The 27,526-nt window shown below is 48.7% G+C and overlaps 1 protein-coding gene across 5 annotated transcripts; it reads right to left on the reverse strand.

Moving 5' to 3' along the window:
- LOC117881407 (dimethylaniline monooxygenase [N-oxide-forming] 5-like) lies at positions 1–27,284 on the reverse strand. Of its 5 annotated transcripts, XM_034778637.1 has the most exons (11): positions 27,138–27,284; positions 13,323–13,419; positions 12,516–12,613; positions 9,915–10,093; positions 8,257–8,445; positions 7,656–7,818; positions 4,965–5,107; positions 3,066–3,265; positions 2,198–2,550; positions 1,209–1,281; positions 1–398 (listed from the first exon to the last, which is right to left on the reverse strand). In XM_034778637.1, exons 4-11 carry the CDS (start codon positions 10,053–10,055, stop codon positions 53–55), a joined length of 1,608 nt encoding a protein of 535 aa, XP_034634528.1. In that variant the 5' UTR covers positions 10,056–10,093; positions 12,516–12,613; positions 13,323–13,419; positions 27,138–27,284; the 3' UTR covers positions 1–52. The 5 variants fall into 5 exon arrangements, with proteins under 5 accessions (XP_034634528.1, XP_034634525.1, XP_034634527.1 ...); XM_034778634.1 differs by lacking the exon at positions 12,516–12,613; XM_034778636.1 differs by lacking the exons at positions 12,516–12,613; positions 27,138–27,284 and adding an exon at positions 14,026–15,044.
- Positions 27,285–27,526: the final 242 nt, after the last annotated feature.

Here is a 27,526-nt window from a genome sequence, read left to right on the forward strand (position 1 = left end):
TCAGATAATCACATTTTACTTAATCTCTTTTTCCTATGCAGAGAACAAGCATTTAAAAGTAAGCAAAAATTATAGCAAAGAGAGTAACAGCACCAACTATCTTAAACAAATAGGGCATTGAGGTGTGGTGAGTATAATCTTCAACTGCCCTGGTTTTCAAAGGTTTAATGATCCGTTCTCTCTGAGTCAGGATGGCTTTCCTGGCTCCATCCCACTTCCCTGGCCCTCTCAGGCGGTATTGGTACGGCGTGCAGGGGCCAAAGAAAACTTCCATGGCGAGCTTTGGATCCGTGAGGAAGAGAGACAGCAGGTTGGGCTTGACTCCTACCAGGCAGGCAAGTTCATCCATGTATTCGACATAATCCACTTGGATAGTGTGGCGCTGGCTTTTCACATACCTGAAACAAGAGAGAGAAGTACGGGTGCCCTTGTAGTGTGATAAAATGGAGACTGCACTGACCAGGAAATGACATTCCTGAGGGGCACCAAATTTGGAGAATTTCCTTCTCTGGAACTAATTCCCACTATAACTGGAATTAAAGGAAAAACTGGGTCACGATTCCATGTGAAGTCGTAACTCATGCCAGGTGGGTATAAGTGTCTTTGTCCCCTTCTAATGGCAGGTCTCCAGAAGAGATTTATAAGACTGCTAATGGAGTTTGCTCAATTGGTAAGATATGTGCTTGTAGCACTGAAAGCCCCGTCTTCAAACTCCACCATCAGTCCCATATAGGTTGGTTTTAAAAGTGGTGCCTAACGTGGGGCTCGAATGCCAGAAGATCTAACAGGCTTAGGAAGAACTTCTCCAGGTGGGGATATCTGTAGACAAGGTGAGTCCTTGTCGCCTTCTATTTGCTAAAACGGGATTTTCTCCCCTATTCGCTGCTGGATTCAGCCACGATCTGGGGGATAGGCATGAGGATCATATTGCTTAGTTTTCTACAGCTATAATTTTATTACTTAATCTTTTTCTTTTATGTCATGTTATGTGTAGAAGGAAAATAGAGATGGGAGAACAATTCCAGATCAAATAAATGTTTCCACATAAATTTTAATGAAGAGAGCTAAGGCTGGAAATACCAGACTCTTTACAACAAATTGATGACACATTGGAGGTATTTTAGAGAATGATAGAAACTTAAGACATCCTCAGGAAAGACTCCTTCCAAGCATGCCCAGTAATTATTACTTCACATAAAGGTTCCTACCGTTTTGACATTTCGTCTTTCTTCTGTGTAATATTGACCATCATGTCGCTCGCTGTGGGCAACCTGATCTGCCCTAGAAGAGAAAAGCCAGAGTATGAGTAGAGATGTGTCTGGCTCCTTCAGGAGGGGATCAGCTATTTCCAGAAAGAGCTCTGTGTATGGGGGGGTGGAGGAAGTTGTTGTTTCCTACAGGAAGCACTGCATGCTGGGCTGGGAAGGCCGTGATGACTTTGTGTCCCCAAAGTTGCAGAGCTTGGAGCTTCTGGAGCCCAGTGGGCAGTCTGATTCTGTGAGAGACATGGGGGTTAGACAGTCTATCTTCAAGCCTGTTGACAGGGGAGGGGGCAAAGGGGGCAACTGCCCAGGGGCAACTGCCCAGCCGGCAGCAGCTCAATGGGCACCAGCCAACACAGGCGCAGCAGAGTTGAAATATCAGGTGGACCATGTCCCGTATGGGCATGGCTTGTGCATCCGTGCTCCAGCTGTTGCACGTGGTTCAGCTCCTCACCCATGTGGCGACACCATGCCGGGCCTGGGGACCCATTGACTGTTCTGCCCTGGGGCCTGGAATTGGTGTCGGCAGGCCTGTCTATCTTTGTCAGGGAACTGCCTGGCTCTAGAGTTGAGATTCCTTCCCCAGAGCTGCAGTACTTCCTGTGACTCCTCTCCCCCATTTCCTGGGCCGACAACACTTCCACGCTTCCAAAAATCGGAGGAGCGAAGGCCCAACCACCTGGTGAGCAGCCATCCTGGAATACTTGGGATTGAAACAGCACTATGGTGGAAACGGATATGGGCTGGCTCATCATCATGGCACTCATACAGGTACTGTCTGCCACCCAACACCAGCCCAGGGACTGCACAGCTCTGCTGAACTCAGCTAATATCATGTCAATCCAGCAAGGCCCTCTACTAACACAGGCTTAGGGTTTCAGAGAGCTCTATAATCCAGAGACCCCAGGCTATTTCCTGCATTTTGGTTCACGTACCCTTGAACACTTGTGTGGCCAAGCGACTCTGGAGTTCTGCAAGGGGCATGATGGCCCCCAGTGGCTGGATGAGGCCAATGAAAGCCAGAGTTGGCTTCTCCAGGTGAGGAGGGAAGATGAATTTATACAGGGAGACCTGGTTTTCGACCACTTTGACACAATCCTGGAGGAAGGGGAAAGAGAAGCTGTATCCTGTAGCGAAGAAAACTGCATCAATGTCCTCCTCTCTGGTGCCATCTTCGAAGATGGCGCCGGTTTCAGTGAACTCCCTGATGTTCGGTTTCACCAGCACTTTGCCAGAGATGATGCGGTTTGGCAGGTCGTCGTTGATGGTTGGGTGCTGGCTCATAATCCTGCATGGCAAAGAGAAGGTGTGTCAAGATCTGTCTGGACAAATGGCATACTCTGAAAGTGGGGGAGGATCAGTGTGATGGTCAGGTCTCCACTCCTCTGTTACTAGAATTTGGCCTGGGCAGCACAGCCATGTTACTAGCAGCATGAGTGCAAAAAGCTGTTTGAAGGTGCTTGGTGTCAGTTATGGCTCCAGTAGCATAACGGACCCTTAAAGGGGGCAGAAACAGCCCCCTGAGATTATCCTCAGGCAGGAGGCACCGCATTATGGCCATTCTTCCCAATGGTCACAGGAAGGAGGGCGTGAGCTCTGAGGGTGCTCTAACTTACACTGACAGCTGGGTTGGGCCCTGCATGGTGCCAGAACACAGGAAACACAAAATCACCCTTCCACCCCTACACCAAATGCAGTGATGGTAGAAGGGAAAAGTCAGGACCTAGGTGTTTTATGTAACTCCTTCAATTTGCCATTCTGTCCCAGCAGGCTGAGGGGAATATCCCGTGTGTTTGAAAGCACCTGTGCTGAGGCCTTAGACCGTAGTGTGCATGGTTGAATCTTGCATTTGCTCTGTTCTCCGCCCATTGGTTAACCATGGATGTAGTCAACATCCTCTTGAAAAAGGCTTTAAACCTGGTGGAGAGCACTATGTCCACAGGGTACCCTTGCTCCGCAACACGATTCAGCACCCACGCCCCACGCCTGGTGCTGAGGAAGACCTAGATAGTGGAGAAAGACAGCGCTCTTGGACATTGACACATACTGTACTGCGTCACACCACTTGGCACTTTGTGGCACTGGCAGGGATTGTTACTGTCATGAATTATTATCTGCGATAGGGTGAGTAATACAGGCCTCAGGTGAGATAAAAGCTCCAGTGTGCTGGACACTTGTACAGCCACATTGTGAGGGACGTTCCTGCCCCAAAGAGCTGACAGTCTCAATCTTCATCCCTGCCCACTTGGCCCTGTTTCCCACTGGCATCCCCTCCATGCACATCTCCACTGACCTCCCCTGTCTCTGACTCCCAGCTGTAGACTCACTGGAGGTTTTGGGGATCTCAGAGAGAAGCCTGGCTGGGACTGTGAGGAACCTCACTGAGCTCTGACCTTGGTCCCTGGTTGTTTAACAGAGCAGGGCTGCACATAGCAGGGTGCAGCCAGTGCTCGGGGCTGACACCGCACTGCTATCTGTGGGCTCTGTGGTGTCACTGTCTATGCTGCACCATTGTTGAGAGCCCTGCTGTCAGGCTCTGGCTGGACATCTGCCATGCACCCAGAGCAGGGAGTGGTCATCCTTAGTCCACGGCTGTGTGCAACCCCAGTGAATCACATAGTGAAGCACTGTGGGATCACATAGAGGGCAGGCCTCGGCCTGGGACAGCTTTGGTAATGACTGGCAGATGCTTCCATGTCAGTACCCTTAACCCAGACACTACTGCACATACCGATAGGAGGCGACATGTCTCATTACAGGGACCTTCCCTGACCCTCCACCTCTGCTGTGCATCCTGTCACTGCTAAACACACTGATCCTCTGGGATGCCCTGGGGAATGCTGGGCCGCTAGTGGGGACATGGCTGGGCCGGCTATGAAATGGCTCTGGGTACTGGAGACCCTGTTCTCCTTGTTAAACCTTGCCACCTTTTCTTTCCTCTGCCCATAGTTCTGTTTCCTTCCTCTGCATTTATTTCCCCTGCAGCCCAAACCCTCTTGTATTGAAGCAACTGTGCCATTCTCCAAACTTTGGAGGCTCCTGACATCTTTCAACACAATACTGAGTTCTTCCCTGGCCCCATCTGATTTCCTGCCATCTCTGGGCTCCTGCACAGCAGGTAGGGATGCTGCTGCAGGCGCCTCCCCATGACTCTATGCAAGGTACAGGTAGGCAGTGGCAGATGGGCTAATGAGGAAGTGGGACATGCTACTCTGAGGGCACAGCATTGTGGGTAACCTGCTGGTTAGTGCATGTTGTGTCCCACCCTGTACCCAATCTACAGCGGCTAGGACTCTGCTACAGTCCCTAGCTATAGCACTGGTCTCTCTAGCTCCTGGTGGAGTGTAGATCTAGAAGGGTCTAGTTCCATCCCTGCTTTAGGCCAAGACAGCAGCTGCCATACAAGTTACAGCTGTAGGCAATTCCCTATGTCCATTACATCCACTCGGTAAGTGCAGATTGCCCATGATGACGCTTTGATACTAACTCTGATGAACCATATAAACTTCCATATCTCCTCTCTGCACTTAGGGGCTGCTTCAAATGGGAGTCTTTCCATTAACTTCAGCAGAGGCCCTTAGTTTGGGCATTTCTGGGGTTTGTGGTGTGGTGTATTGGTCGGTGCTGCTGCCTTTAGCCCAGCGAGGTGGGGGGGTGCTGCACTGTGCCATGAACGAGAGAGCCGTCCCTCCTGAACCAAACCTGATCAGCTTCATGGCTGAGCTCCACGGCCAGGTCCCCTCCCGAATTGCCAATGCCGATCACAATGACTCTCTTCCCCGAGAACTCCTGAGGGTTCTTGTAATCCCGGCTGTGGGAGTAGCGGCCTTTGAACTTTTCAATCCCTGCCAGGAGAGAGCAGAGCAGCTCAGGCTCTGAGTGCTAGGGGTGAGCTAGCGTGTTTGGCCTGTGTCTTTGCCAACTTGAACATTGTGGTTCTGGAGCTCAACACAAACAGTGAGGGGGATATCCTCTGACTAGGGTAGACAGTGTGGGTGGGGACCAGAGTGACATTCTGGGCTGCACCTCTAAGAGCTGCACCATAGACCTATCAGCCCAGAGGAAGAGTCGAGCTAGATAGGTTGAAGCCACTCTTTCACCTTCCTGACCCTGAGCTGCTGTGGGAGGCTGGAGATTCCCCCAATCTATCTAAGTTATGGCAGTTCCCCAAGTTCTTCTATTAGCCACAGTGCTGATTGCTACATCTCTACCCTGAGGCTAAACCCACTGTCAGCCTGTCCCCTGGCACACCCCCCCCCCCCCCCCCCAAGCCAGGGATTGTACAGGCCTCCTGGTTGGAGGCAGCCATATAGCCATCTTCTGCAGCGCCTGCATCAGGGGAACTGTGCCCCAGCTGGAACTGGGCCTTTCGGAGCTCTCTACACTGCTCTGGCTATGTACCCGGTGTAAAGGAGCTGGTGTGTGGGTTGGAGCCTTGCCTCAGAGTAATAAGGGAGTGAGAGGCTGTGGGGATATGGAGCAAAGAAGGGAAGGGGTAAAACGAATACAAGAGACTCTGCTGTAGCAGCTAAGCTTTCGGGAGGGAGGAGGGGGGGTGTCTTCCCTCCTGCCCCAGCATAGATTCATAGACTTTAAGGCCAGAAGGGATCATGATGTCATATTATCTGACCTCCTGCACACTGAAGGCCACAGAATCGCTCCTGTAATAGACCCATAACCTCTGGCTGAGTTACTGAAGTCCTCAAATCATGATTTAAAGGCTTAAGTTACAGAGAATCCACCATTTACACTAGTTTAAACCTGCAAATGGCACATGGCCCGTGCTGCACAGGAAGGTGAAAAACTGCCAGGGTCTCTGCCAATCTGATCTGTGGGGAAATTACTTTCCAACCCCAAATATGGTGATCAGTTAAACCCTGAGCATATGGGCAAGACCTACCAGCTAGACAACTGGGAAAGAACAACTCTATCAGTAACTCCTCCCATCTAGTGTGTCATCACCAGCCACTGGAGATGTTTGCTGCTAGCAGTCGTGTATCAGCTATATTCCATTGTAGGCAGTCTCATCATACCATCTACTCCATAAACTTATCAAGCACCGTCCTGAGGTCAGTTAGGTTTTTTGCCCCCACTGCTCCACTTGGTAGGCTCTTCCAGAAGTTCACTCCTCTGAGGGTTACAAACCTTTGTCTAATTTCAAGCCTAAACTTGTTGATGGTCAGTTTATACGCATTTGTTCTTGTGTCCACACTGATACTTATCTTAAATAACTCCTCTTCTCCCGCCCTAGTATTTATCCCTCTGATGTATTTATAGAAAGCAATTGTATGTCCCCTCAGCCTTCTTTTGGTAAAGCCAAGCTTTCTCTCATAAGATTCCTCTGTTCATCCTAGTAGCCCTTCTCTGCACCGGTTCCAGTTTGAATACATTTTCCTTAAAGATTGGAGACCAGAACTGCACACAGTATTCCAGATGAGGTCTCACCAGTGCCTTGTATAATGGCGCTAACATTCCCCTGTCTCTACTGGAAATATCTTGCATACATCCTAGGACTGCATTAGCCTTTTTCACAACCACATTACATTGGCAGCTCAGTCATCCTGTGATCAACCAATATTAGATCTTTCTCCTCCTCCTGTCTCTTCCAACTGATAGCAAAAAGTCTTGTTGTTAGTCCCTAAGTGCATGACCTTGCACTTTGCAGTATTAAATTTCACACAGCACAGGTTGGCCTGTGGCTGTAACACCAAAGGTTCTGAATAGCTGGAGTGGCAGATGGGAAGGAGCATTAGGGTGACCAGACAGCAAATGTGAAAAATCGGGACAGTGGGTGGGGGGTAATAGGAGCCTATATAAGAAAAAGACCCAAAAATCGGGACTGTCCCTATAAAATCGGGACATCTGGTCACCCTAAGGAGCATGGGGTCACCAATACAAAAGTTTGAGAACCACTGCCATAGAGCTACGTGACTGCTGTATCTGCTCTTCTCCCCCCACTGGCATGTTCCTGAGTGGCTCTCTGTATCTGCTGTGCTGCCTGTGGCATTGGAAGCTACGTAACCATTTGGGCTTTGAGTCCTCTGAACTGCACCTTTCAGTGTCTCAGGGGGCTGTTGGGCTGCCATCTGGTGCAGATCCTTTGCTGCTGTCATGCACTGGCATACTCCTGAAATGGGAGAAGCGCCAGGCGGTGGCTGACACGCTTGGCAGCAGTTCCGTTGTTACAGTAACTGGACTAGTTATGAGTGGATAATCATAGAACCCTAGGGTTCTAGAGCTGGAAGGGACTGCTAGGGGCCCATGAGTCCAGCCCAGGACTAATGTGTGTCCCAGGACCAGCCCAGGTGCACGTGCTCATTGCTTTCCCTCTGCTTATCCCTTTGGAAAGTCACTGCTCAGCTAAGGCCCTTTCCCTTCTGCTCTGCGACGTACCTGGGAAGGAGTCCAGTGGCAGATGGGCGTTGGTGTGATGGCCACTGCATACCATGATCCCATCGAAGACGGCCGACTCCTGCTTCCCCTCGGACTCCGTGACAACGTCCCATTGGCCCGTGGAGGAGAAATCCGGGCGCTTTGTCACACTGACCACAGTGGTCTGGTAGGAAAAGGGCACTCACAGAGCTGGCACCAGGAAATTTCATCCTTGACACTAACCTCCTCCCCGTGCTTGAGTCAGCAACCCAGCCAGGAAGCACAAGGCCAGCGCACAGCTGGGACCAGCAGCAGGAGGCCAGTTGGGCTCTGCTGGGTTTTGCCTCATGGCCTCTGTGGATTCACTGGTTCCCACAGGGAATGGGGCTGCAGCAGCTCCTGGGACCTGGGCTGTAACTTCGGCCAGGCAGCCCCCAGACAAAAGGAGGTCCCAGAACAGCCCCTCCAGCTCTCCCTATTCCATGAGTGTGAGATGTTTCCTCATCGGAGGGGATTCTTTCATCCAGGTCTTGCACACCTGTGCATTCATGTGCACACTCACACACTAACACACACACACACACACAGTCCTACCCCTGCTCGCTGGGCCAGTTCTCCTCACCTTGAAACGAATGTATTTCAGAAGATCGAAGTGGTCGGCATACATGCGGAAATACGCCATGATTTTGGAGTTGTGCATGTAGTTGGGGAAATCATCTGGGATGGGAAAGTCACTGAAGCACATCATCTCCTTGGAGGTGTTGATGATGACAGATTTGTAGATGCTGGCTCTGCCCTCTTCGGGATTCTCCTGCAGGAGCGACAGAACATGGACATTACTTTTGAATATTGACTCAGGAAAGTAAAGCTGTAGCGATGAAGGCGGCATGAAGCCACAGGTGGTGTGATCTCCCCTAATATGTGATCTCCACAGATGTTGCCGTGGCAGCCTCCCTGCTCTGCATAAATACACCTTGAGCATCCTATACATTTTCCTTCAACCTGCCAACACACACGACACACCTTTCCCTTTACCCCATCCCCATCGCATGCACAGCCTCAGCCCCCATCACCCCATTCTCACCTCTTGGCCATACACAAACACCGTCCATGCCCTATGTTGACACCACACCCTCTGGCCCGCTTCTTCTGCTGGCATTTGCCAGGATGTCCCTGTCTCCCCGTGATGGTGTGAATGATCCACACCGAGGGTGTGGCAGGGAGAGAGATTTGCAATCGACGCATGCAGGCAGGCAGCCCTACAATGGCCTGGTGAGGGTGAGCCACGCAGCAGAAGTTCACTGGGGCAGAAGAAGCTGGAGAGGAAGCCTGTCACTGCTGTGGACTCCCACCTGCTTGTGCCCCATTGGACATCAATCAATGTTTTGCCACTGAATTCAGTGGGAGCAGGACGGGCCCTCTGTCTGAAGGGAGCCTGCGGATTCTGGCAGCAGTGCTGTGAGAGAAGCCTTCACTCGCCTGTGAAAGGAACGTTGTCCCATTTCCAGATTAGTCTGGTTTGTTCTTCTCCAACCTAAAGGATTTGCTATGAGCTGAAGCCCCTCTGCGCTGACCCTTCCCCTCCAGCCTCCTAGCAACCCGATCATCAGAAGCAAGGCCCTGATCCAGAGCCCACTGAAATCAATGGGAGTCTTTCCACTGACTTCAATGTGCTTTGGATCAGGCCCTAAACCCGAGCCATAATAGCACTCTGGGTGAGGTGACTGCATCCTCCAGATGGGTGGAAAAGACCCTCGCCAGCAACTATGTCACCCTGCAGCCTCCTCTGGGCAGGCACCTTGTTAATACCTGCACACAGCCAGGGTACTCTGTATAGAATATCATTCCAGGATTGTCACTGTGAACCCTAGAATGTCTGCTGGGTCAGTGTGAAGTGATAGGAACAGCTACAAGCATGGCGGCGAGCTATTCATGCTCACACTATCACCAGGTTCAGACATCACTGCGACTGACAGTCTGTTACCGTCCTGCTTTTAAATTTCTCAGCCATTTTTGGCTTTTTTACACACAGGGGGACTTTAGGAATTACACCTTTGTGACAGTATGGGCTTTCATCTGGTAGAAATAATAATATGATTTGATACTTAGATTGAAGTCTCTTTGGAGCAGGGACTGTATTTTTGTTCTGAATTTGTACAGCACCTGGCACAAGAGGGTCCTGATGCTTGACAGTAACTGCTTGGTGCGGTTGCAATACAAATAATAAATAATAGCCAGAATTAAGAAAAGCATCCAAACTCACGATGAACTCAAACCTACCTTGAACCTCCAGAGCCCCCCAATATCTTCACTTCTCTCGAAGCAAGTGGGCTCCAGCCCATCATCCAAACAGCATTTAATGGTGCACAATCCACTGGATCCACCACCGATGACTGCAATCCTCTTCTTGGCCATGGCCATCTGTCTCAGGAGGAGGTGCCAAGAGTTGTAGAGGGATTCTGGGAAGGGAAAATGTACCTCTTCTTTTCACATCACTTACAGATTTACCTCAGGAAGAATCCCTACAACTTCTGCATGAGCCAAGCAGTCCAGCAAAGGAATCCCTCCCAGAAACAGCTTTGTTCTTTGTATTCTCTAACCCCTAGGCACTGGATCAACCAAAGATACTAAACCGCAGTAAGCGCTTGTCTCCATGGGGAAGTTATTCTGGAATAAGGTTGGGGTGAATATAAAGGGCTATAGCTATTCCGCAGTAACTCTCCGTGTGGACAATTGTATCTCGGAATAAGTGTGTCCCCATGGGGAGTCATTCCGGAAGGGTTATAGTGGGATAGTTATTCCGGGACACCTATTCTGGTCAGTTTTCCTGTGTAAACAATCCTAAGGCTCTTTGATCTGGAATGCTCATGGCAGATTGTAAACTGTTCCTAACAGGGACTGTCTCTTCTTTTATATTTGTACAACACAAACATAGCACAGTGGGGTGAAGGGGGGGAGGGGGAATGTCCTGATTGTGTCTAGGTGCTATTGCACAGGTCTAAGAACAAAGTAACCTAAACTTCATCCCCTTGTGCAAATGGACACTCAATTTATTAGGAGAACTGTCCTTGGCAAAATATGTCACAGGTTGGTGTCTATGGTTTTCAATGCAAGATGGCAACAAATGAAAGCTAACACAGAGCCATGTAACAGAAAATAGAGTATCTCTCTATGCAGCTCTTTTAAATCCTAACTAATGCAAGTCTCCATGAAAAATGTCCAGTCCTCTTCGGAATCTTGCTACAGAAAGATTAAAACAGCTAAATGTGGATTAAGTAAAGCCAGGGTGAGGAATATGATAATACAAGATTAAGCACAAAGGAGACATCTATATTGCAGTCATGGGGTGTGATTGCAGATAGGGTTTTACCCAGGCTTCCAGGCAGGCTTTGCCACGGTTTCACTGCTCCGGTACCTGAGCTAGCTAGATTAAAGCTAGCTCTAATATGTCTGCACATGCTGCAGTCACACCCCTGATTGCAGTAGACACATACGGTGTGATGGAGAAGATTTATTTAGTGGAATCCAAGTGGGTGAAATGGGCAGAAACTGAGGAAAAGACAAATAAGGTCAAATATAAGCTTTCTGGCAGTAAGGACTACAAAACCACAGAGCAGGGGAAACAATGGAAGTCCCATTTAAAACTGGGCTGGAGAATGCAATTAAAAAAAGCACCATAGTGAAAAAATCTGACTCTGGTCAGGACTGAGAGGAGAGCATGGGAGTCTGGGCAAGCTGACCTCCTAGGTCTTATTTCTTATTTCTGTCATTCTAAAGGAAGATTTTTGGGCAGGAAAAGGCTGCTGATCAGTGCTCACTCTGAACAGAACGAGTGCCAGTGACAGAGACAACATAGACACATTTGGCAGGATACACCTTGTCATAAATCTCCCACTGGCTTCAACCTAGCACCAAAAAGGACAGCAGAAACCCTGGTAGGTGCATCTTCTCCTTGCCTAAGGCAGGATTCCACAGGCAATGTTGGGTGTGGGCTGGGACAGGCAGTGGAGTCCATAACTGTGCAGGATGCAATGATCGCAGCACCTTGTTTAATTGGCCTCTCTCCTCCCATCCAAGGCAGGATTTGTTTAGAAAGCTCATTTTGCCCGAGTAAGACGGATGGCAGGGTCCGGTCCCAAAGATGTTTCTTGGTGTGCAAACAAGGGCTAATGTCACCTCTGACAGGCAAGAGGCATTTATCCTCTTGCGTAGTGATTGTCCAGTTTGGCCAATGTACATAGCGGAGGGGCATTGCTGGCATATGATGGCATATATAACATTGGTGGACATTGTATATCAGGAATGGCAATATACAAAAACCAGTAGGAGAACACTTCAACCTCCCTGGCCACACAATAGCAGATGTAAAGGTAGCCATCTTACAGCAAAAAAACTTCAGGACCAGACGTGCTGCACGTCCACCAATGTTATATATGCCATCATATGCCAGCAATGCCCCTCTGCTATGTACATTGGCCAAACTGGACAGTCACTACGCAAGAGGATAAATGGACACAAGTCAGATATCAGGAATGGCAATATACAAAAACCTGTAGGAGAACACTTCAACCTCCCTGGCCACACAATAGCAGATATAAAGGTAGCCATCTTACAGCAAAAAAACTTCAGGACCAGACTGCAAAGAGAAACTGCTGAGCTCCAGTTCATTTGCAAATTTGACACCATCAGATCAGGATTAAACAAAGACTGTGAATGGCTATCCAACTACAGAAGCAGTTTCTCCTCCCTTGGTGTTCACACCTCAACTGCTAGCAGAGCACCTCACCCTCCCTGATTGAACTAACCTCGTTATCTCCATACTGATTTAGACCTGCCTCTGGAGATTTCCATTACTTGCATCTGAAGAAGTGAGGTTCTTACCCACGAAAGCTTATGCTCCCAATACTTCTGTTAGTCTTAAAGGTGCCACAGGACCAAGAATGATTATAGGTCTTGAGAACATGACCTATGAAGGAAGGCTGAAAGAATTGGGTTTGTTTAGTTTGGAAAAGAGAAGACTGAGAGGGGACATGATAGCAGTTTTCAGGTATCTAAAAGGGTGTCATAAGGAGGAGGTAGAAAACTTGTTCACCTTAGCCTCTAAGGATAGAACAAGAAACAATGGGCTTAAACTGCAGCAAGGGAGGTTTAGGTTAGACATTAGGAAAAAGTTCCTAACTGTCAGGTGGTTAAACACTGGAATAAATTGCCTAGGGAGGTTGTGGAATCTCCATCTCTGGAGATATTTAAGAGTAGGTTAGATAAATGTCTATCAGGGATGGTCTAGACAGTATTTGGTCTTGCCATGAGAGCAGGGGACTGGACTTGATGACTTCTCGAGGTCCCTTCCAGTCCTAGAATCTATGAATCTATTAATCTAAAAGGACATGCTGTTGAGAGAGTGTTGTGCACGCACCCTCTGAAATCCAGCCCCTTTAAGGTGTCTCTAGTCAGGCTCCCCAAATGAATGGTCACTTCTAAAACTCTTGGCCATACTGTAAAGCCCCCACTATCCCAACAGACATTGAAGACCCACAGATGCTAGGATTCTACAATCCCTCTGCGCAGTTCCTCAAAACTCCCGGCCAAACCCATAATCCGACACTTCTGTGCTATTCCACACGACACTGCACCTCCTACAGAAACAGCAACTAGGTAAGTCAGTCCAGCACAGACACTACCACGTACCTGCTCTCTCGAGTAGCTGCTGGGTCAGCAGTGCTGCCAGAGTCCACACAGTCAATTTCTGCCTTCTATCCTTTGTTCCGGAGCTGTACTCTTGGTACTGTATAAGTAACACATTAACTTGGCATCTGTTAATTGCTAATCCAGATTTACCTCCATGAGTTAAAAAATAATTTCCTATCTTGCAAACACCAGACACTTGTCAGACTAAATCACGTGTTTCACTAACTCATGGTAAATTAACATAGGTGTCGGATGATTTTACTCAGAGCAAACTATGGGGGCATTTGGGGAAGGAGATGCTAGACATTTAGTGAATCAGCTGTGGGGTGCTGCTTGTGGTGTACGGACAATGTGGCAGTGGCAAGGGTGTGCCTCCGCGTGGAGGAGCAGAAGATATGTAGTGACACATGGATTCATTTTTCATTCCCGTGCGTGTACTGTTATACTGGAAGGTGCAATGACTACCATCAATCACAGACCTGGTTAAAGAACAGGTGTCCTTGTACCAATATGCACTGGCATATGAGTCAAAGTTTCTCCCCAAGCATTTGTGCTAATCAAACCTGGTTGCACAAATATTCATGGAAAAATGAACAACAAACCATGCAAACAGGAATCAAGCCACGAGTCAGAGTTCCCCACAGTGTTTACAGATAACTTCCCCTGTTCACCCAGCTCCAGTGCTCAACCCTCTTGTACCCACCTTCCTTTACAGACAGATGCTGCAGGGGCTTCCTCCTGTGAGATCCTTGTCCATCTCAGTGTGCAAGTGCTTTGGGTCTTCAGATAAAGCTTCCACCCAGCTCTAGTGATGAGGTCAGAAATGGTGATATCGAGATCACTGCTTCCTCTGGTGGGAGGGAATGAAGGAAATCCCTGCCCTTCTCATGCACGTGGTATGACCTAGAAGGAAATACCTCCCTTCTCCCCCTAGTAGGGATACAACAGCAGCTGCAGAGACCTGCTGGCTCCACACAACAGTGAAAAAATCCCTATCAAACCCAAATACACCAGTGCACAGACAGTTACCCCTGGCGGGAGAGAGAACGAACCCACATGTTACTCACATCACTTAATGCATGCTGAGACAGTGCTCAGACACTATGGTGGTATAGGAACCTATAGCGAACAGAATGGAGTTTTTGGGAGCAGGACTCTTTCTGTTGGGTTGCCAGAGCCTCTGTGTTTTTGTTTCATCATAGAGGTTCATTTCTCTTTCATTCAAATGCATTTTCTTGGATAACGAGTTCCTCTAAAGACTTGCCTCCCCTCAGTAACATTTTCAAGAGTGCCTTAGTGACTTTAGAAGCCCAAGTCCCATTTACCAAGAGTTATCTAGCCATCTAGGGGCCCAAATCTCACTGCAAGTCAATCTCGCTGCACATCCCATGTGCCTCATCACTTGAGAACAAGACTTAGGCTCCTAAGGCACTTGAGTGCTTTGGAAAATGTTGCCTCCTGTATACACCGCTCTACCACTCGCTCCCAGACAACCAAATGCATGGGAGGCATCAGCACCTGTATGAACAGCAGCTGACTGAAGCTAATCCCAGTCAAGATTGAGGTGAAGTTGGAGGGGACAGTGAACTTCTAGAACTTCCAATCCCCAGGACAATGCTCTCTGTGAAAGGTGTCTGCCTTCAGCTTATCAAATTGGTCTGCAACGTTGGGGTCCCCCTGGACTCTGCTGCCAGTCACACAAACAGCTACATCATGGGAAAGGCTGGCGATATCATCTCTTCTTCTGGGACTTGGCTCTGGGGATTTACAGAGTTTTGAGCTCGTCGTTTAATTATTGCAATGCAGCATCCCAAGGAATGAAACTGCTCCAAATGCAGCAGCCCACTTAGTTAGCAGCCCAGGCTGCTGAGATTGCATGACCCCAATGCTTCATTCCCTGTGCAGGGTTCCGGTTGAATACTGAATCCAGTTTGAGACTGCTGCCCTGATGTTCAACGCCCTCCATGAAAGTGGCCCAAGCTACATAAGGGCCTAGCTCAGTCTCCATGACTGCTACATTTCACTGTCCATTGCCACCCACATGGGTGAGACCAAGGAGGGTTGGAGACAGAGCCGTAACGAGCTATTTGTGCGCCTGAGGCAAGAATATAAAATTGCACCCCCCCAGCGCTGCCCAGCCCCACACCCCGAAACACACACACACAAACACACAGCGCCGCCTGCCCTGTGGAAACAAACCCATCTTCCACTATCCTTGCCTTCCCAAACTGCTGACTAGTTAAAGCCATCAGCTCACAAGGCTGCCTAGGCTCATCCAGACTTTCCTTACCAGGCACATTGCCACTCCCAACAGATAAACTGCTGCTCTTCTCACTACACTGAGCTACTTCCAGCAAATCACAGTTACCCTTTGCAGGTTCACTTTTACAAGCTGTACTAGCCAACAATCCATCACCCATCCAAAATCTACTCCTTCCTTCCTCAGTTAGGGCTTTCACCAGACCATCCACTTCAATCTGCTCCTGAGAAAGATTTTCCTGACCAATGAGATCTTTCTGCTCTTGATCTATCTCCAGATTTACTTCTGAGACATTAGACAGACATTCAGAAACTTCATTTACAAATAGCTCTTCTCCTCAGACAAACCTTTGGAGAAACCCTCCCCAGGCAAATCATTGCCCACAATAGACACAGGTTTAAGATCATTCCTGTCCTGTGACTGGCTACCTGGACTGAACAAAGCTTTAACATTTTCCCCAATCAAAAGATCCTTAGGCAATAACTTCCTTATAACTATAACTTCATGCTGAGTACCATTCCATTCAAGGTGAATTCTGGCCAAAGGCACACTTACAGTAAACTCATAGAGGACTACAACATTCACACTCTGATTTGGTAAGTAATCTGCCTTTTTGACAAGATCTGCTTTAACCAGAGTGATGTTAGAAGCCATAATTTGCCCTAAACAGCTTTTACCATTGACTTTTACACTCTCTATGAATTTTTCATTATCACTCTCATACAGAGCATTGGCACAAGTTATGGAGCTACCCTCTACTGAACACACAGTAACAGCATTTACATAAAAGGTGGCAGTGTTGGGGTACATTTGGTTACACCCAGACAACTGCTCAGAGTTATACAACATACCAACATTGTTATAAACTGGACTTTCGCGAGGATACAGTTTCTGCTGTTCTTCCCTTGTTTTTTTGACTTGGAGCTGAAGTCTTTCCACTTTTGCCTCCTGCCTTCTGATTACTGGCCATTAACAGATTTCTCAGTTCTTGATTTGTAGCTTTCTTTCTAACCTTATCCCCTTTTCTGAACGCAAATCTTTCAGGGCTTTTTTTGTCAAGGCCCTCATATGCTCTTTGCTCATCCATTGCAACTGCTGTTTAACCAACCAAACTCTCAATCCCAAAATTCAAATTTTGGATAGTGTGGGGTTCTGACCCAAAGCTTAATTGACCCAGTTCTGTGGATCCTAGCATGACTATGCCACTGTAATGATGCTGGTTCTGGTGGGACCCAACTGAGAGTATCAATTCAGGACAAATTGCTTAAAACAGGGCAGTTATAGCACAAGGCGGGGGGTTTTCCACCTCTAAGGCAAACCAAACCAGCCAGACAAAGAGGACTTTGGTCTCACCCCATTGGCTAACCACAAGTCACACAAGCAATTCCCTTAGACACTCCAGTTTCCCAGTATCACCACCAGTGCCACTCATTATGGGGACAAATGGTTATGAAAACCAATACCCCAGTAAAAGAAAAAGGGTTCTCCCAATCCCAAAGGACCAAGCCCCAGACCCGGGCCAATATACAAACCAGATCTTACCCACAAATCACGCCATTGCCAATCCTTTAGAATCTAAAATCTAAAGGTTTATTCATAAAAGGAAAAAAATATAGATGAGAGCTAGAATTGGTTAAATGGAATCAATTACATACAGTAATGGCAAAATTCTTGGTTCAGGCTTGTAGCAGTGATAGAATAAACTGCAGGTTTAAATCAAATCTCTGGAGTACATCCACAGCTTGGATGGGTCATTCAGTCCTTTGTTCAGATCTTCAGTTTGTAGCCAAGTCCCTCCAGAGGTAAGAAGCAGGATTGAAAACAAGATGGAGATGAGGCATCAGCCTTTTATAGTCTTTCCCAGGTGTAAGAACACCTCTTTGTTCTCACTGTGAAATATTACAGCAAAATGGAGTCTGGAGTCACATGGACAAGTCCCTGCATACTTTGCTGAGTTACAAGGCATATCTGCCTTCTCTCAATGGGTCAATTGTATATCTGATGGTCCGTAATAGGCCATCAAGCAGGCTAGGCAGAGCTAACACCAACTTGTCTGGGATGTCACCCAGAAGCATAGCATAAGTTTGAAATACAGACAGTATAAAGCCGACCTTCATAACTTCGCTACAAAAATGATACACACATAAAGAGAGCATAATCATAACCAGCAAACCATAACCTTGTGTTAGACACCTCATTGGACCCCCTTTATACAAGATTTGGTGCCACTACAGGACTTTGGTTGCACCCATGTTCTATACGGTCCCAGATTATGTCAATAATGTCACAGCCGAAAAGGAAGGTTTGGGGTGGGGGGAAGAAACAACACGCATAGGGTGACCAGCAGTAAAATAGGACCCGCCCCTCCCCGCTTGGTCCCACCATCACACCCCTCTTCATCCCCTAGCCTCCCGTTGGCTTGCTGCGTCCTTCCTAGACAGTCCCTCACCCACCATTCTCATCCTTTCACCTTCTCCCTCCCCTGCCAGAAACCCCCATGCCCGCCCATAGAACCCCTGCTGGCTCACTGCTCGCCTCTTTGCCCATCCACCGCTTGCCCACCCGCTCGCCCCCAACTCGCCGCTCGCCTCCCCCCCAAACATAAAGCCTCATTCAAAGACCCAGGGGGGCATTATATTAATGCACACACCAGTCAATCAATGCAGTACCAAAAATTAAAATACTGAAAATGGATGCCCCCCTCCATCCACCGACTTGCCTCCTCACCCCCCATCCAAGTATCAGGGGCAGCAGGTTTGTAGAAATTTTGGTGGTGCCCAGAACACTCAGAGCCCGCCCTCCCCAAACTCTGCCCCCCTACCTGCTTAAAGCTCTGCGAGGGAGTTTGGGTGAGGGGAGGAGGTCTGGGGTGCAGACCTTGGGTTGGGGCAGGGGATTGGGGTGTAGGATGGTTAAGAAGTTGGGCTCTGGGATGGAGTCTGGGGTGCAGGCTCTGGAAGGGAGTGTCGAGGGCTGGGTGCAGGCTCCGGGCTGTGGCACGGGGTGGGGGTGCAGGATGGGTGGAGGGGTGCAGGCTCTGGGAGGGATGCAGAGGGCTGTGTGCAGGCTCTGGGACAGAGTTTGGGGGCCGGAGAGGGGGAGTGGGCTCTGGGAGGGGGTCGTGGGTGCTGGGGGAGAGGGGACTGCCATCACATGTGGCTTCCTTCCTCTTCTGCTGCCCCTCACTGGGAGTGGGGGATGGGGCTGCCCCTTGCCCAGTTTGCAGGAGTGGTGGCTGGGGGGGGACGCCGATCACAGTGTCAAACACTCACCAAAGCCCCAGCAGCTGCTCAGGTGAGTGAGGTCCACTGCTGATGATCCTGTCTCCCACCGGAAGCCCCCTCAGCATCTCCTCCAGGTGGGTGCCGGGGGAGAGGAGGGCTGCGTCTGAGAAGCACGTGTGTGCCTCCGTCCTCCCCTCTCCTCCTCCTGACTTGCAGCAGCCAGCTGCTCGCCCTCAGCCCTCTGCCAGCCAGCGTCTCTGGTTGCCATAGAGGCAGCAGCAGCTGGGAGAGCGGCAGCTTTCAGTCAGACAGGGACACTTGTGCCCCTTGGCTTTGCATGCCGAGGCAAGTACCTTACTCGCCTCGCCCTCGTTACGGCACTGGTTGGAGATGGAGCTCTCATGGCAGCTGCTCCATGAGTCTGGAACAAGTATCAAAGGGGTAGCCATGTTAGTCTGGATCTGTAAAAGCAGCAAAGAGTCCTGTGGCACCTTATAGATTAACAGACGTATAGGAGCATGAGCTTTCGTGGGTGAATACCCACTTCTTCGGATGCATGTAGTGGAAATTTCCAGGGGTAGGTATAAATATGCAAGTAAGAGTGAGTAAGGCTAGAGATAACGATGTTAGTTCAATCAGGGAGGATGAGGCCCTCTTCTAGCAGTTGAGGTGTGAACACCAAGGGAGGAGAAACTGCTTTTGTAGTTGGCTAGCCATTCACAGTCTTTGTTTAATCCTGAGCTGATGGTGTCAAATTTGCAGATGAACTGAAACTCAGCAGTTTCTCTTTGAAGTCTGGTCCTGAAGTTTTTTTGCTGCAGGATGGCTACCCTTTAAATCTGCTATTGTGTGTCCTGGGAGATTGAAGTGTTCTGGAACAGAGACTAAACTGGCCAGAAGCCTGTCTGCCCCAGAACATCTGGAAGGACTCTGCTTCGACCTAGCGTTCCCACGGTAGCTATGTGCCAGAAGAGCGTGGTGGGTCCCCTGTGCAGCACTTCCACAGTGTGGGGAGCATCCCACTGTGTGCTAACCAAGAGAATGGCTCTGTTGGTCCCATGTGCAAGCGTGCCCAGGGGGAAGAGCAGACAAGGTTGTGGGCACAGTGGGACAATGGCTTGCCTGGCCGTGCTTAAGTATGATCCGGCAGCCTGTGCCTCTGCCTTGGCTGTGGATTTCCCATCCCCTGGCACCTAGGGGTACAGCCAGCATTCCCATGGTGTGTGCATCACAGGGACTGAAACGATTCCTGATCCAACACCAGTAGGGCCACTCAGTGTGAGGGCTCTAGCAACATTTACAGGCATCCAACACCCCAGTGATTACCCCAGGGCAGGGTTAGGTCACAGACGAACCACAACTAGAGGGAGAACTGAACTGGGGGACAGGAACACTGGGTGACGTCTGCCTACTTACCCTAGGGTCACACAAAGTGGCTCACTTTTGGCCCAGCTCTTCCAATACACACAAGATGTGTCATGATACAAACATGCCGCATTCTATTCCCCTGGCTGCAGCCCATGTCAGCAGAGCTGCAATTAGAGCTGCTCCAATCATTTGTTGCAGACAGGTGTTTCATTGCAGTTGGCCCATTTTTTCTGTGCTCCAGCACATCCTCCAACATGCTAACGCTGTCACTGATTGAGGAAAAGTCTTTATGGACTATGCCAGCCCACAGAGGGAGGCACCATGCTTTTCCTGCCTTTGTGGTGACTCGGCTGCTGAGCCCCTCCAAGAGAGACACATTAAAATCCCCTTTGCCCTTGCCAGTGGCATGCACTGTGCCCACATAGTGATGCAGAATGCTCGGCCCCTTGCAGACCTGCTCCCCGCTTCCACTCCTGCAGCTCCCCACACCTGCTCATGGAACCAAGCCCTGACATGCTGTGGCCTGTCGTCCGCACAGGCCACTGCTGCAAAGCGCACTGGCCCTGCCCATCTGTGTGATCACATAACTCCCCTTCGGGAATCTCCCCACTGGTTTCCCATCCAGTATCATATCACATTTACGCTTCCTGTTACCACCTCCAAAGCTCAGTAAAACTGTTGCTCCTGACTTATCATCCCTTGTCAAGCTTCACATTGCCTTGTCCCCACCAATGCCCCTGTCCACACATCTGTGGATCCTTCACAATCCCCTTCGCACCTTCTACCCCGTAACCCTCAGACATGGTCTGAACTCCCTGAGCTCATCCACAGGCCCCTCCCATGTCCACAGCTCAGTCCCTCTTACAGAGCCACATTGCATCTTGTGCTCCTTGCACAACAGAAGCAATAGGGAGAAATACACGCCACCCTCCTCCCCCCGGCCCAGGCACAGCTGGGTCCCAGAGAACCAGGTTTACTAAATCCACACAAACACACTAGGGGGAAGGGCAAATGGTAGTTGTGACTGGTGCATGGGAAATTTGTTCCTGTACAGTGGCACGCAGGGCAGTCTGCCGACAACCTGACTCCTGGCGGCCCTGGCTCATGCGCTGTGTGAGCGAGAGGGGGGGAGACTCCCTGGCTGGGGGAAAGCCGGGGTTCCTGCAGGTGGCATGACGAGCAAGGACTGGAACAGGGTCCCTCCTGGAGGGGAGAGAACTGGAATTTAACACACACAAGAAATATCCGCACTGGCGCCCCTGGCAGTGACCACCACTAGCAGATTCACAAACTATTTAAAGGGAAACTACCCTATTACTACACACCACAACCCACCACTGCCATGTTGTCCATGGTGACTCTCATTGGTTTATATATAAGTTGCCTGCTGTTGTTCCCCTTTCCCTGACCTCTGCCTTTAGATTGTGAACTCCTCAGAGCAGGGGCTGTCTGTAAGTGCATGGAAAGCATCTAGCCCATACTAAGCACAGTATCGTTCAGTGTCTTGTAAGAAAACAGAGGAAGAGGGTGCTTCTCCCTTCTCAAATAACGAGTGCTCATATTGATGTCCAGTTCCTAGGAGTGCACACTGGAGACAATGGGCCAAAAGCAGGACTTTCTTTTTGCTCTGTGTAAGTTCAGTGCCTTACTCCATGGGGTCTTGGTCCATGGCTAGGGTCATTAGCATGGCTGGATTAACCCATAGGCTAATAAGGCTATAGCCTTAGGTTCTCCTATTTTTAGGCCCTACTTTAGGCCCTAATTTTTAGGCCCCTCCTATTTTTAGACCATACTGTAGGCCCTCCATTCCATATTGAAGTAACAGCTGAGCGACAGTAGCGGGGCCATCGGAAATTTTTTGTCTCATTAGTTATTGCTTTGTACAAATTAATCCATCAAGATTATCAATTCAATTTCTGGTGGTTGTGATTTTGTCTTTGTGGGTTAAAGAAGTGTTTGTGGGCCCAAGCAATATTGAACTTTGTACACAGTAGGCCTACACTGGACAATAGAAACCATGTTGAAGAAAGGAGAATGGCAAAAACTGAAAGAGGCCAAAGAAAGATGGCAAAGAGATGTACTGCTGAAAATTAATCCTTCTCACCTAACGATTTTTCCTCCTATTAAGGCTGATGATGAGGAAGTCCAGGCGAAACCAGCCCAAGTGAACCTGCCGCGTCTGTGCCTGATGAAAAGGAGCAGTCTCCTGTGACTTCTCTAGCTGCAGTCTCACCCCACTTCTCTGAAGACTTTCCCAATGATAGTAATACAAAAATATCCTTCTCCAACGATCCAGGCGAGTGGGTCTGGGACATGACTTCTCAAGATCTCATTGCATATTGGACTGAGAAGGGCTCACAGAAATGCCAGAATCTAGATGCTGACTTTGCATTGACAAAGCGAGAGTACACCTACCAGAATCCTTATCTGACCAAATCAGTGTTTGAATATATGAAGCCTAACAAACAGATTGTCAAGTGAGAACGGCTCATCTATTCGCTTTCTAAGAAGAAAGTGTACTGTTTTTATTGCCTGTTTTCTGATACCAAAAAGTGGGGAATGTTCTGCGAAGGCTTCAATGATTGGAAGAATACTGCATATATTACCAATCATGCAATGAGTGAGCAACATACATTGTCAGTTAACAGTTACCATGCCTGAAATAAAGTTAGTGACAGAATTGATACCCAAAAGGAAAACCAGTCTTTGGAAGCTCGTGCTTATTGGAAGAATGGTCTCAGACGCATAGTTGAAACCATAGTATTTCTTGCTGAGCATGGTCTGCCATTCTGTGGCTCAGGTGAGACTGTTGGATCGAAACACAATGGCAATTACCTTGGCATTCTAGAGCTAATCACTAAGTTCGACCCTTTCTTAGCTCAGCACATCAATGAACATGCAAATCATGGAAAAGGCCATACATCATATTTATCAAAGATTATTAGTAATGAATTAATTGCACTGCTGGCAAAGACGATCCTATCAGTGTAGAGGAGATCAAAGATATGGGTTATTTTTCAGTGTCCGTCGACTTGGATGTGGCACATGTAGATCAGTTGACAGTCATCTTGCGTTATGTGCTACCCAGTGGACCAATTGAGTGTTTCATGACCTTCATAAACATCACCAGCCACACAGGGGAGAAACTTGCTTTGTACCTACTCGGTTTCCTCACCAAAAATGGGATTGACATCAGCCTTTGTCATGGCCAAAGCTATGAAAATGCAAGTAATATGAGTGGCAAATATTCAGGAATGTAGGCAAAAATAAAAGAGCACAATGCTTTGGTTGATTACGTACCATGTGCTGTACACTCACTCAACCTTGTTGGCCAGTCTGCCATGGATTGTTGTGTTGAAGCAGTTTATTTTTTTGGATTTGTCCAAGAATTGTACAATTTTTTCTCTGCATCAACCAGTCATTGGATGATTCTTAGTGATTCACTATCAAAGGGATGCTGTGGTGGGGCGATTACCCCACACTCAGAGAGACTGGGCTGCGGCAGGCCTAGGCGCCTGCGTAGACGCGCGGCCAATCAGGAGAGGGCTTACTGGGAGCCAATAAGAAGGCAGATTGGAGCCAGCCAATCAGGGCCCGGCTTAGCCATATAAAAGACTGCCCAGAGCGGGAGCAGTCAGTCTGTCCCAGGCCTTCAGAGGGGAAGGTCTGTCTCCAGAGCTGGGAGGCCAGCACCACGGACAGCGCAGTGCAGGCCAGCTGGAGAGAGTGGGAGAAGGCCCCACTCCATAGCCTGCTAGGCGGCAGGCCTGGGAGGAGGAGGCCTAGAGTAGCGAAGGGCTGTTGGGGAAGCGGTCCAGAGGGATAGTCAGAGGAGGAAGGAGAAGGAAGGCAGTGAGACTGTCACCCAAGGGCCTCTGGACCGGGACTCAGAGTAGTGGGCGGGCCTGAGTCCCCCCCGCCCCCTTTTTTTCCCCCTTTGTTTGCTGTGCTGTCATACGCACAGCCATAGGCCGCAGGGAGCGGCTGGCCAGAAACACGCCTGGTCCTGGACTGTGAGGATCGGACTCGAAGGCGTGGGGCTGTTGTTTATCCCCACCGCCCTGGAAGGGGGTGTGAAGAGACGAAAGGGACACTGTCGGAGGACAGTGCTCCGGAAGAGGACTCCGTGCATTGAGGGTGACGCAAGTCCGCGCACCCAACGCAGGAGGAACGACAGGCGGGACGCCACCCGAAGGGGTGCCCTACTGGTTCGAGCTAATTCCCCAAGACGACCAGGAGGAGGTGCCACAGCGGTGAGCTACTGACCCTGTCACAGATGCCTAGTGCCCAAATCACTCTCAGGGCCACAGTGGAGTGCCAATGCTGAAGCTGTGGATGCAGTGGTTCTGGGATACCCCAACATCCTTGAAGTGCTAGAGAGCAAAAATCAGCAACAAGAAAAGATGCAAAGATCCTTAGTGATGCAATGAGCATTTTGGAAAATTGTATTTTGTGTGAGGTCTGGAATGATATACTTCAGTCATTCAGCGGGTGCAGTCTAAGCTTGCAAAGTGCTCAAATTGACCTTTCTACTGCTGTAAACCTAATGAGGAGTCTTGGAACTGTTCTTCAACAAATGCTTGGATAGTTTGGATGAGTATGAAATGCAGGGGGCTGCAAGGACTACTAACCATGAGTATAAGTCAGTCAAATGCAGCAAAGACAGAAGACATGTGATGATGCAACTGCCCACTCATTCAGTGAGAAGGAGACCTTCAGAGGTAATACCCTCATTGCAATCATTGACAAACTGAAGAGTTCATTAGAATATTGGATCGAGGCTTACGAAAATATTGACAAAACCTTTAGTGTACTGACAATTTTTTTGCCTAACATTTCAAGTTCTGAAATCAGTGAAGGTATCAAACGTCTGTGTCAGAAGTACCCAGATCATCTCCCAGTAGATTTTACTAAAGAATTTCTTCAATTTGTTGAATTCACACCACTCTCAGATATATATAGAAAAGATGACAAAAGCAAATCTATTTGGATGTACCGAGTTATCACTGAATCCAATGTGATAGAATGCTTCCCAAATGTTGAAACTGCATTAAGGACTCCTTAGGTGTTCCAAAAATACACATCATAAGCCCTCTGGCTTCTCTCCACTGATGAAGTCAGTGCAGTTAAACCAGGGATAAATTTGTCCTTCCAAAACACACAAGACGTTTCACAATACAAACATGCAGTATTGCATTCCCCAGCTGCAGCCTATGTCACCACAGCTGTGATTAAAGCTGCTCCAATCATTTGTTGCAGACAGTTGTTTCATTGCATTTGGCCCATTTCCTCCAAATCCAGGATCATCTGGAAAGAGCCCTCCAATGTGCTAACGCTATCACTGATTGAGAAACACTCTTTATGAACTCATTCCATCTGGGAGGGGTGGGAGGGCTATTTGTCCATAGCAAGGCCTCCTGCAAAGATTGGCTATTCAGATTGTGCAAGTAGTTGCGTCAGTCATGTGATATGCTCCTCTTCCCTGATTAGATAAGCTAACATTTATAAGCAGAAGCAGGGCAGGTTACACGGGGGAGCGATGAAGGAACATTCCTGGGTCTAGATGATGGATGCTCCTTTCTGATTCTCTGAGTGCATGGAGCACACCCAGCACACACATGCTTTGGGAGAGATCGGTGGAAGGGCACATCCCAGCCCATATCTCCACAAACAGGCTCTGCCATGGCTGCTTTCCAGTTTGTCATTTTAACTCCTTCTTGCCAACTTTTCCTTTTTTATATTTTTCCCCTTTTTCTTTCTTGCTCATTCTTTTTGCTCTGCTCTGTGTTTGATTTTTGCTGACTGTTCTCCCCCTGTGAAACTCTTGCCCTCCTCACCAGAAAGCTACATGCCTCCAAGAGTGGACTGCACCCATTTGTGCTACCTACAGCTGAGCTGGGTACCACAGGAGCACAGAAGAGATGCTTGGGCTACAAGGCTGTTGCCTTGTATGTGTACACTGTGCTGTTCCCATGGCCAGTGACAGAAGGCGCTCAAGTGGGAGGAAGGCGAGAAGTGGCTTTACCTGCAGCAGCATGTTTGCAGTGTGTCTGTTGGCTAGATTTTGGGGCTGCTCCTGATCTCTGCCCCAAACCAGACCAATCGCCCCAGACACTCACACAGCCCGGTGCCAGCTCTTTGGGGCACTGTAATGTTGTATACAGCACAGAGCACGCTTTCAGCACCTGACTTAAGTAAATGGTGACAAAGCCCACAACTGGCTGTGTGGTGCACCCATCCCCAGCGAGGTGCTTCCATTGACTGATGGACAAACACCCAGCTGGGCGCTTTTGCTTGGGCATAAAATAATTATTTTGATTTATGTAAAAAACAAAAAGTTAATTTGAAGGGGGGAAATTGGTTTTAAAGTCACTTATGTATGCTGGGCCAGATCCACATCTGGTGTGAATGGGCATAGCTCCAGTGAAGTCAATGGGGCTCCGCTGATTTACATCAGCTGAGAATCAGTCCCACTCCTTTCAAAAGCAATCAGGTTTTGTTTTTACATAGTAATTAATGTTTGAATGCTTTAAATACCAGATGTGCATCTGAAGAAGTGAGGTTCTTACCCACAAAAGCTTATGCTCCCAATACTTCTGTTAGTCTTAAAGGTGCCACAGGACCCTCTGTTGCTTTTTAAATACCAACATCAGCTGGCCCTTCTAGCTCTCCAAGCTACCCGTGCTGCTGCGGCCACTCCATGGCTGCTGGTGGAGGGATGTGTCTTCTAATTTAGCCCATATCCGCCCGAGTCCTTTCTCTTTCTATGCTCCTCCTGACCAGCTGCATCCATTGTCAAGATCCTCCACCTGTAGATTTTCAGCAAGCAGCCCAGTTCTCAAAGCCCTGGCTATGCCCATGGAAAGGTGACCCTCCATTCACCAGGTACAGCTAGAAACTTTATCATGCGCAAGGCTATTCAACACCAAACTATGTTTAAAATCACTGAAACATGCAACAAACCTGCAACTGCAATGATAACGACTAAATGTCCAGGCAACAGCTCAATGGTGCATGCTCTTTTAAACCCTCTGGAAGGGCTGCATCTGGCTCTTTGCCTCTCGCACACGGAATCTGCTAACTACAGTTTTGCATGTTTTTTTAATCTAAGTTTTCTCATACGTAGTGACACTGCCCCATGGTTCACTCCTCTCTCATTGGCTAAGACACACCAGGAACAGGATGCAGAACAAGGTTTAGTGTCCTTAACTAAACAGCCTGTTTCTCTGTTTCTCTGGCCAGCGAATGCAGAATAATAATTAAAAAAAAAAAAAAACCTTGGCAGAAAGGTCAATCAGTAACTCACTTCTGACTCCATGTATTCACTAGCTCATTAGTCTGCACAGTGCTGC

This window comes from Trachemys scripta, chromosome 8 (assembly GCF_013100865.1).
Source record: "Trachemys scripta elegans isolate TJP31775 chromosome 8, CAS_Tse_1.0, whole genome shotgun sequence".
Lineage (NCBI taxonomy): Eukaryota > Metazoa > Chordata > Testudines > Emydidae > Trachemys > Trachemys scripta.